Source organism: Emys orbicularis, chromosome 5 (assembly GCF_028017835.1).
Source record: "Emys orbicularis isolate rEmyOrb1 chromosome 5, rEmyOrb1.hap1, whole genome shotgun sequence".
Taxonomy (NCBI): domain Eukaryota; kingdom Metazoa; phylum Chordata; order Testudines; family Emydidae; genus Emys; species Emys orbicularis.
In genome coordinates, this window is record NC_088687.1 from 138,835,262 (window position 1) to 138,846,800 (window position 11,539).

General features: G+C 44.9%; 1 protein-coding gene across 1 annotated transcript in view; it reads right to left on the reverse strand.

The window, feature by feature from the left end:
* SLC4A11 (solute carrier family 4 member 11) overlaps positions 1-2,267 on the reverse strand; it is a 152,231-nt gene extending 149,964 nt beyond the window's left edge. The window contains exons 1-2 of the mRNA XM_065405750.1: positions 2,128-2,267; positions 1,868-2,040 (exon numbers count right to left, since the gene is read on the reverse strand). Coding sequence (XP_065261822.1) covers positions 1,868-2,040; positions 2,128-2,267 — 313 coding nt within the window. The remainder of the gene's footprint in view (positions 1-1,867; positions 2,041-2,127) is intronic.
* Positions 2,268-11,539: the final 9,272 nt, after the last annotated feature.

Here is an 11,539-nt window from a genome sequence, read left to right on the forward strand (position 1 = left end):
AGATTTCACTCTAGGACCAGATCCACCAGAACTACAAGGGATCTGCTGTAGAGAGACAGGAGGAGAATACACGTCTTCTCTATTCAGGCTTGATTTTGCACTGGCTGTTTACCTAGAGGCAGCCGCACTTCTGAAACCAACTCCAGGTTCAAGTGAAAGCCACACACCCCGGCGACCTGCATGTAAGTCCCTTCTGTACAGGTACTTCCTGCGCACTATACCATATGTAAATGAACAAATGCAAATTTTTTTTTTTGTTTAAAAACAAAAAACAAAAAACACAACACCTCCTTAGTTGTTTTCCTCTTCAAGGTCCCAGAACATCACATCATCTCCATTTCTGTGTATTAGGTCAGCTCTTTGGGGCTCCCTTGTTCAACCCTGAGCACGTTGTGTCATCACTAAATAAGAGGTGCTCAAAATCGAAGCAGAGGCTATTGGCTATAAGATAAATCTTGATCAACCTGTCTTTTAAAAAGTGAATAGGCAATAACCTCAATTAAAGATTTAATTATGGTAGTGACACTATCCTTAATGGTCCATTTAGATTTGCACTTGAACTAAAAACCCTCCGTCTCACACATTCATGGTTGAATTTAGTCTCCAGATTTGCTAGTTGAATTTTCCATGGCATGCAAATTTACAAGTTTTAGCCCAGAAATCTCTTATAAAAGTTGCCTCTTCGCAGTTTTGCCAGTTTTCCTCACATTTATTAGGGTTCCTCCATTTAAATAGCCACCGGCTGCCACACTAAGGTCTTCTGATGACATCTAGGACAGAAGACAGTTTTGAACTTCTAAAATGAAATACTGACTTGAGTTTTACCAAATACTAATTGAGCTTGACCAAGGGGGGAAATAGCTCAGTGGTTTGAGCATTGGCCTGCTAAACCCAGGGTTGTGAGTTCAATCCTTGAGGGAGCCATTTAGGGATCTGGGGCAAAAATCTGTCTGGGGATTGGTCCTGCTTTGAGCAAGGGGTTGGACTAGATGACCTCCTGAGGTCCCTTCCAACCCTGACATTCTAAAAAAAAAAAAAAAAAAAAAAAAAAGATTAACCAACAGTACTGCCCAGGTCTATCAGGTATTTCTCGTTTCCAACACTGCCAGCCTGATATTTCAGCTACAGACAAAAACATACAGATGGTCTACAATTTTTTGCCCCTTTTTTTTGGCTGAGATTTTGTTTTTCTGACTCCCAGACTCCCTTGCTGCGTTCTACTGAGCCAGGCTAAGTAGCCGGGGTACGGCAGGGGACTCTGAAGGCACCCTGGGAACAGCTGGAGATAGCAAGGCCAAGGAAGGATTAAATGGTTTAGCGGGGATGCACATGGGGCTGAGGGAGGCAGACGAGGTTAGAACGCGGGAGAAGATGGAGGGGAGAGCAGAGGCCTGGGTTGTGTGGGGAAGCTTGATGTGGCTGCACAAAGGCGTTGACCCTTGTAGGACTCCTCCAATGCCACTGCCTTAGTCCTCCGCTGCATCCGACCACTAGCTCAGTCAGGAGCCATCCAAGGGCTAGTGCTTGGTGCAGGAATGCTCTGCTCCCCAGCGCATTAGCCAGCAATTCGGGGGAACCTTCAAGTACCAATACCTCAGAGCAGACATGACGCTGTCTTGGGGTGTCCAGGACTGAGAGTCCTCATGTTACCACCCCCATCCCCCAGCAAGAGAATGACTTGCTGGTACTAAACTGTGTGTCAGCTCTCTGACACGCCCAGTCTGTTAGCCACCCACCCAATCTCCTCAGGCTCTGCTAGCCCCTTCTTTGCCTTGCAGGTTAACACCTGGTGCAACCCAGGCCCCAAACAATTCAAAACCCTCTCCCTGTAGGGTCCAGCCCATCACCAGACACTCTCAGTAATTACCAGGTAAGCTGTCCCCAAAGAGACAATACACACCCCAGCTTGTTTGATTCAACTGAGTATCAGCTCCAATAGAACACCACAGCACTGTAAGCTGCTTATAGTGTAAACAGATATAGCGTTCATTGACAAAGGTAAAGATCGAAGAGATAGCGAGCAAGGATAACCACCACCGGCTACAAATAAAACAAAAGTACAACACACTTCTTATAGCATAAACTTAGCCTGTTCAAGTTAAGCCCTTGTCTAAAGCAGTTTCTCACCTAAAGCATCCGTGCAGCATCACTAGCCCTCTTGGCCAGGATCCAGCTTTCACGAACGCAACGAGCACTGTCCGTTTTGCTTCCTCAGTGAAGGATAAACGAGGTGTCGTTTTGCCTTCCTCTTCTACCCCAAAGTTCATGGTCTTTGCACACCTGGGACACGACAGCCCCTTGTAGCTTAGTCTCGGGTGTCTTCCCATCCCCCTGTTTATGCCATATGCAGATGTAGCTTACAATGCGTAATTTACATTTGACAGACGCAGGTCTTATCTCCTGTCCGGAAGAAACCGGTTTGTCAACTCTACCTGGTTACAGGCTTTAAAACATAATTCCAGTAGGTCTACATAACTTTTAAAAATATCATCAGTACATACGTTTCGCAAAGGTATCAATGACCAGCGTGATACAAGCTTTCATTTGATACCTTGCAAGACACCACTGATTGATAAATACTATGAAAGCGGCATTAGGTGCAGCGAGTTTGTCAGACCTGTTAGGAGTTGCTCATGCAGAGTAACGAACCCTTTGCCAGCTGGCACCAATGTGTGCCACAGCAAAATCACCGGGCTTCCCCACAACCCAGGCCACTTATACAGTCCCCCTCCCCTTCCCAACCCAAAAACCTCTCCCCCCAGCCCTGTCAAACACCACCCGGGTAGCTCTCTGTGAAAATGCATGGGCATGTAACCAATAAACGTGGTCAGAGTTAAGATGAACTCCTGACTGGCTGTTCAGGAGGAGGGTAGAGAGATATGGAGGGGGGTTAGTTCAGGTTAAGAAGGGAAACTGAAGAGCAGAGTGTAGGGTCTGGAATAACTGATGGAGCATGGAATAATTGCTTACGGTTTGTATTGGTAGGATATGCAATCTAGCAACCTTTGGCTGTCAGAGTTTTCTGGAGGGGAATAATATAAAACAGAACAAACACCCTGCATGCTGATACACAGCGCGGTAAAGTATCTGGAAATGCTGCTTTTCTAGCCTACGTTTAAACACCAGGCAAATGCAAAGAGACAGCACGGGAAAAGCCTCAATTCTAGCTCAGCATTGGGCTGATAAGCCAGGTTAATATATTCAAGAAGCGTTCGCAGTACTACGGTCGTTTTCAGGAATATCTCAAGCCGTATGTGTGTTGTGTACAATAAGTATAAAATAGTCCCTAAAAAAACACAAAAAAAACCATCCATCCGTTCCCACTGGAATGGACTGTGCACATGTTTGTTGTGTTATACATGCATATTAAACCCTGGGGCTCAATTAACCTCAAGGAGAGGTAGGGAACGAGAGAGATGATTGCAGCATCTGGGATAGCAGAGATCATGAAGGGAAGACCAGAAATAAATATGCATCCCTTAAAATGGAACTACTTGCAGAGTACGGCACTGTTACATGACCCCACTATAACAGGGGTCATCTCTGCGCCTCCCAACATGCTGGTGGGGGGGGGGGAGGGGGAAGAGAGATCTTCTCCAGTGTGGAGAAGAGAAAACCACCTGCAGTACTGCAGTTGTCCCCAGCCACGCCAGAGTACAAGCAGCCAGACTACGGCGGCTTCTCGAGGGATGGGAGAGGAGACTCCCTCTCTCCCATCCCCACTGTATATGCATGGGGGAGGTAACTTGGAAGTTAACAATCCAAACAATACTGTTTGTGCCGTACCAACAGCTATAGTTTAGCTACCATCTCCTGTCACTCCTCCCTCAGCCTCCTGCCCCCTTATTAAGAGACAAGCAGCAAGTCCCCAAGCCGCACCTTTGTGCATCTCCCCAGCATAGAATCATAGAATATCAGGGTTGGAAGGGACCTCAGGAGGTCATCTAGTCCAACCCCCTGCTCAAAGCAGGATCAATCCCTAACTAAATCATCCCAGCCAGGGCTTTGTCAAGCCTGACCTTAAAAACCTCTAAGGAAGGAGATTACACCACCTCCCTAGGTAACCCATTCCAGTGCTTCACCACCCTCCTAGTGAAAAAGTTTTTCCTAATATCCAACCTAGACCTCCCCCACTGCAACTTGAGACCATTATTCCTTGTTCCGTCCAGGTCCCCAGACCCTGCTCTGAATCCTGACCCGCCCCATTTCAACACCGATTCCTACCGCACTGCGATCCGTACCCGCCCCACCACCAGCCTCTGGCTCAGTCCAAAATGGAGTCAGTCGGTCAATTTACATCTGATTTTAATTATTCCTCAATAAACACACATGTTAAAAGAAGCAGCCAGAGTGCGACCCGGGGTGACAGGGTAAAGAAAGGTTTCAGAGTAGCAGCCGTGTTAGTCTGTATCCGCAAAAAGAACAGGAGTACTTGTGGCACCTTAGAGACTAACAAATTTATTGGAGCATAAGCTTTCGTGGGCTACAGCCCACTTCTTCGCTACAGCCCACTTCTTCGGATGCATCCGAAGAAGTGGGCTGTAGCCCACGAAAGCTTATGCTCCAATAAATTTGTTAGTCTCTAAGGTGCCACAAGTACTCCTGTTCTTTTTTTAGGGTAAAGAAAGAAAACAAAAGGGTGGGAGGGGAGTCACGCAAAATAGCCTTCCTGCCACTTTCACGCAGGGGTGCGTCTCGCCACCCAAGCTGAATATAGGACAGGGGCTACCTACTAGATAGACCAGTTCCAAAAGACACCAAACAAAGGATGGATTGCCCCAACTGTGGGGGCGGGGGAACAAAACATCAGTCCCTAACTTACAGAGTCTTCTGAGTTGTGAGCACCACAGTCCTTCTGTGGAAGCAGATGACCAGTATCCCCTCCCCAGTTCCTCACTGCTCCCTGGCCTGGTCCAGAGAGCTTCCTGGCCCCGTTTCTTCCCTGGCCCCAGGGGGAAGGGAAGTGTGAGAGGACATCCTTGTAATCCCCAGGCATCCTTCTCAGCCTTCTACTGCCTCATTTTATAGCCTGCATTAATGGACCCCTAGCGAATATCCTTCAAATCACTCCTGAACCTTCTCTTTGTTAAACTAAGTAGATAGACTCAAGGAGCTCAATCACACCCATTCGTCAATCATGCCCATGGCTCTTCTCTGAATCGTCCCCGATTTATCAACATCCTTCTTGAACTGCAGGCACCAGAACTGGTGATAGAGTACACAGTCCTAAAGCACCATTGTCAAATACAAAGGGAACCTCCCTATTTTTACTCAGTATGCAGGGGCTCTTTAAAAACACGTTTTCTGATTTCTCACCCATATCCCCAAATTCCTCTGAAAGATTCGACAGTGGGATGACATGGGATGTGTGAAAATCTGCAGGCTACAACACCTGACTACCTTAGGGACAGTCGGTGCAGGGTAGGGAGAGGAGTTATTTCAAAAATCAGATAATGGAAAGCAAGTTTCAGCTCTGAGGGAGCTAACTCCACTCTATGACAAAACTTTTTAATACTTATTCACCCTGCTGCCATTGGCATCTTCTGTAGCCTTCTCTAAGTTGGATCCCATACCCATGCTGTGAGACAGCAGGCTAAGGCTCACTCTAATTTACCCCACGCCAATCTCTGCCACAGTAAGACACATCACACCAGAGCACGTCTAGGAACCACAATAGGCAAGTTATTTACTGTATTAAAAAAAAAAAAAAGTCCTTAAAGTGGGATGCCTACTTGACAGTTGCTTGTGTAACAGACACTTCTTAGTTGTCCATATGTAAGCAAAAGTCTTCCCATGTACTTTAATGGGTCAAGTCAGCTTTCAGTGTTTTTTGCCTTTAAAACAAACAAAGTTAGCCCTGAAGAGCCAGCCTCACCATGGGAGAGGGAACTGGATTCCAATCCCTTTTGTGTCCTGTCCACAGAATTGTTTACCTACTTAAAATTAGTTACGCCTGGACAAACCCCACTGAAGGTAATGGGTTTGCACAGGTGGCACTCGGCTTAATTTGATGACAATGGGGTTGCACTGGTGTTTATCAGTATAGTGTAGTCTGCAGGACCTCTGTGACAGATGATGATGAGAAAGAAGGAAAGAATACAGCTTGACTCCCAGAACCCCGGGTGAGGTTACAGGGCTGGAAGCTAGAAAAAGACATTGTTCTAGCTGTAGTTTGAGTAGAGTTGACAGATACGGAACTGCACTGTGCCATGGTTACAGTTCCTGCTCACAGGGCAGGAATATTTTAACAAAACAGACTTGCTTCCAATAAAAAACTATTCTGCTGTAAGTTGAATAACTGCCCTCTGCTAAATCTTCACCACCTGCTGCAATAGCTCTAAGCACAGAGCCATTAAGCATCTGCTTTTCAAATACAGGCAGTACATAGGAACATAAGAACGGCCACATTGGGTCAGACCAATGGCCCATATAGCCCAGTATCCGGTCTTCCGACAGTGGCAGATGCAGTAGATTTCTGCAAGCCTACATGCAAATTAGCATTAGTAGAGTAGGCAAAACAGTACTACCATCTAGCACTTTTCATCCTTAGATCACAAAGCCCTTTAGAAAAGGACACAAATATCAATGCCTCTTTTCACACATAGGGAAACTGAGGCACTATGGGATGGATTTAGCATATTATTTCTATGTGGCTATCACTACAGATATACTGTATACATGCACATAAGTCACCTCTCATGGTGTAATTAATGGTAGTTTTACATATATGTAATTAGAGGGCGGATGACTTAGTTTCGAGTGATGTGTCATTAAAAATATCCAAACAGTTTGCCCTATAGGACATGTCTATGCCCAGTGAAACATTCTAGAAGGAAGAAGTCCAAAGAAACATTTGTTGTATCCATGGGATTCTTGGTCAGCAGGGCATCACTGCAGGTGTTCAGAGAATAACCCCTGAGCATTAGCTGACAGGACACTACTGGAATTCATTGGGTTTCACAAATACCTCCCCAGACCCCTGGAGGTTAATGTCATATGCATCTTTTTTTAAAAAATCTCAATTTATGTAATATAGTGTAACGCTTTTGTCCCATATATACTTAGCACACATGTGTGCTATGTAAACTGTGTGGGGGCGGGACAATCTCATAATTCCCTTAGAAGCGTATGTACTGTGAGTAATGAGGGGGGGGGATATTATATAAAAATAATCACACACAAATATATGACCGTGTCAGGTAAAGTCATTGACATGACTCTGGGCTAAAACACATTACTCATGCTGATCATCCCCAGGATTGTGAGCCTCATTCGGTGTAAAAAAGTTGGTTTAATAACTTATGAAAGCCTCAAGTTATAGCTTTGCTATAAGCCAAGGCATCACCATTTTAAAGGCCAATGTCTCCTGACCCATCAGCACTACAAAATAAGTGCTGTATTTATCTGGAAAGCCAGAAGCACAGTTCTGGTGTAAAGCCGGGGTTTCTAACCGTGTTTAAACACGGGCTATCAGACCTTCAAGCTGTCAAGGACAGACTTGCCAATTCTGGACTTCAAACCCGTCCATCTTTGGAGCAAGGGAGAAGAAAATTTTTCCATCGCAGGTAATTGTTACAAAATGGTAGCTTCACGAAAGCTGCTCAGAGACAGTGGTGGCTGGCATGACTTAAGGGAGAGAGCGGGGCCGTCTACACTAAAAGTTAAGTTACAAAGCCCACCGCTGGTGGTGGGAATGGTGGAGGTTGTAGCATAGAAGAGGCTTAAGTATTTTAGCACCATCCTTCTCAAAGCAGCGTTAGATGACAGTACTTAAAAGGCCTGAGATCTGTGTACATGACAGACTCCAACAGCAATCCAGGCGAGAAGGGTCAAAGGTACAAAATAAATACATGCTCTACAGCATATTCCATGAGTGCAGTAAAAGTCATTTATTTTCATAACTGCAGACCCTATGTGGAAAAGTAACACACACTGTTTAGCGGGCTGCTAAAACACATTTCAAATCTCAGCTAGAAGACTTAATGATAGATAGGAAACTTCTATACAAACAAGCACTGCAACTTTTCCTGTCATCGACAAGGATGAGGATGAAAGCGTGGAAAACATCCAAATGCCATCAGATAGAGATTGTTCACATGCACACTTCTGTCACCAACATCATCTATCTGGATAACAGCAGAACTCCAACAAAACGCCCATTTAACACAGGCTGGCCATGACAAACTACAACCATGACAAGATTTTTAAGAGAGCTAACAAGTAGAGAAAGAGATGAGTAGGTAGCCAGAGAGAAAGAGAGAGGAAACATATTTCTTTGGAAAATTGGTGTTCAAAGCAGGTCAAGCAGTTTTTAAACGAGATACAGTACACAAAGATCACCAATGAACTGAGGAGAAAAACCATGAACTCCACCAAAACAAAAAAATCTACAGGAAAGTTTGAGTCCCAGTTCCAAGATAGTGTTATTGCTTTCTCTGAACTACACAGTTCCTTTTATTCTAGAATGAACTTTCATCGAGAAAAGGCTGTAAACCCAATGCAATTTAATTTTTCATAAAAAGCAACTTTAGAGCAGCCATAGTGCTTTTCAAGGAAGTACTGATATCCATTTAAAAAAAAGGGGGGGGGACAATTGCACAACATTAAATTTGTCATCCATTTGGTTGCAAAGAACCTTATTTCAAAGTGCATTTAAAATTATTTAAGCGATGGGTTTCCAAACAGCCTTTCTAAAACTCAACGTCAGAAAACATTCCTGGGTTCTCCCAACACATGCATACACCCCAACCATTTGCAATCAGGTTAAATTGATCAAGTTATTTTACAACTTTTATGCGGACTCCTTTTCTAAAGAGAAGCCAGACTCATCTCTCACTACAGTCTTACATTTTAGTTAAAAAGACACCCGAGGCTCATTTTCCCCCCGATGACAACCTATGTAAGTCACCCCAGTACACCATAAACGTTTAAACTGCTCATGTATCCCCTGCTCTTCTGAAGGAAGTGGCTGTTTATTTTCATGTCATATCTGCACCGATTCTGTTTAAAATAGCCTCCACTGCTGTCAAATTCGCTCCATTTTGCAAACCCGGTCTCTTCTACCTTGCATCAGACCCACAACCCGCTTATAAACAAAAGGGTTGCAAACAATGATGCAACTCGGTCAAAACTGAACACTTGTTTTGTTGTTTTGGCAATCTGGGGGGAGGGGGAACTGAGGGGGGACGTAGCAAGCTGCCCATGAAAACGAAACGCTCTTGCTAAAGCCGCCTGCCCTCTGAGCCCATCTCATTGCAATACAGGAAAACCCTCCCCAGTAAACATTGCACATCGCGCCTGTGAGTTGCCAACACACACACACACACACACACACACACACGTTGCGATCTGAACTAGCCGCCCCTGTCCCATCCCTGCTTGCCGCTCGGCTCTTTGCGCCTTACCACATGGCTGGAGGTGGAACACACGCTTCGCTGCTGCCATGTCTGCGTCTCTCTCACCCCATCTTCACCATCCTGTTCCTGACACTTGAAGACTTTTTTTTTTTTTTTTTTTAGAAAAAGAAGAAGCAGCGCCGCCAAAACTGAAAGTCCTGGTGCGCTAAGCAGTGCGGGCTGAAAGGGGAAGAGCAGCCAGGAGAAAACCCCGCCTGGGTCCTAGTGCTCCTCGGCGCTTCCCATTCAAGCCCTGATCCACCCCTCCCTCGCCTCGGTCATTGCCTCGAAAAGGGATTTGCAGCCCCACCTGCTCTTATGAACGGTGATTCCACCGCCCCGCCCTTCTCACCTTCCCCGCTCCAGAGACCGGACCTCAGTGATTGGCAGAGGAGCCAATCAGCAAACCCACCAGTACCTTAAGTATTCTTGCAAGCTCCTTAAAGGAGCACAGGCAACTTGCATGGGTTTTAACCAACTAATGAAAACAAAAGACGTTTTCTGATAGCCCCCCCCCGCCTTCTTTAAATAGCAGCTCCGGAAATATTGTCTTGTCTTTTGAAAAAAAAAAAAAAAAAAAGTAGTTGTTACAGAAACTGTTTTCCTGCTCAGGTTTGTAAGGGTCTTTTGGGTAATCAAGTATCAGGGGGTAGCTGTGTTAGTCTGTATTCACAAAAACAACAAGGAGTCTGGTGGCACCTTAAAGACGAACAGATTTATTTGGGCATAAGCTTTCGTGGGTAAAAAAAACACCTCACTTCTTCAGATGCATGGCTCTGAATAATCAATCATTTAATTTGGGTAATCAGTTTCCCCTTGCTAAGGAATAGGGAACTGGTGAAACTGACTATACACAAAAGTGCCAATAAATGCACAAAACAGAACGAATAAAATAGAAACATACATGATCTTGAGTGGGGCTTGTAATAGGGTGACCAGATATCTCGATTCTATAGGGACAGTCCTGATTTTTGGGTCTTTTTCTTATATAGGATCCTATTACCCCCCACCCTCTGTCCCAATTTTTCACACTTGCTGTCTGGTCACCCTAGCTTGTAACAACAGCAGGTACTAAACGTTCGGACACACGTGTGGTTTTTAATTGGACAATGCCCCTTTCACTTTAAAAGGCAGGACGCACAGGCACGTTTTCAGTTCTTCTCTAGAGTCCCAGGCATGCCTGTTGTTTTCTTACTGAACTCGTTTGGCAGTTACCATCATGATCTATTTGTTTGCCATCCGAGCAGTGTTTGATTTGCCTCGCCATTATGCATTCTCACCAAAGAAGCGATAGATGAATAACTCTAGGGAGTGCGGAATGTAAAAGACAGAGGGTGTGGCTAAAGGTCTGTTTGTTAAATTTAAAGCATCGCATTAAAAGCTGCACTATAAAGAAATGGAAGGAAACTTAACACTCAGAAACGAAATCAATTCTGAATTTAAAGACTGGCCAGGGAAAGATGATGTCATCTTTAAAATATAGAGAAGGAAAGTGAGAGAGTTTCAGGGTGTACGTAAAAGCTTGATCTAACCAGTTTCTGGCCCTGGACCCCAAAATCATATTCTCTATATAGACCCCATGTAGCTACAGCAATTACACCACAAAAATCCAGACCCTGACATATCCTGGCACTAGACAGCCACAAAACTCATATCAGACACCTGGATCCAACCAGTTTTGGGGGGAGTTTTTGCCTGGAACCCCAGACTTGTACTCGCTAAAATTAGCCAAGCATAGCTAGCATGAGTCCACCTAAAAAAAATAAATCTATGAAAAACCAGGCCCCCCAACACATTCTGGCATAACAGCACCACAAAAACCCTGGTCTGGCACCTGGAGCCAGCTAACTTTTGGCTCAGAAATCCCAGATTGTACCATCCAAAAAAGCAACTATCCCTGGTGTTAGTCCAACAGAAACATATGGACCCCAGGGCATCCTGGTAAAGGGTACTGGAAAAAAAAGAAGAAAAGAAAAGAAACCCACACATATCTAGCACCTAAATCCATTTGGAGCCAACCAGTTTTTGGCTCCAAATGGTAAAGAAGTTCACTCTCCAAACAGACAAGCGTAACCACTTCCAGCACACTCCTTGTGTCCAAAGCAAACGTGGGACGGAGAGTTGAGTTCTGTTTTTGATCAGAT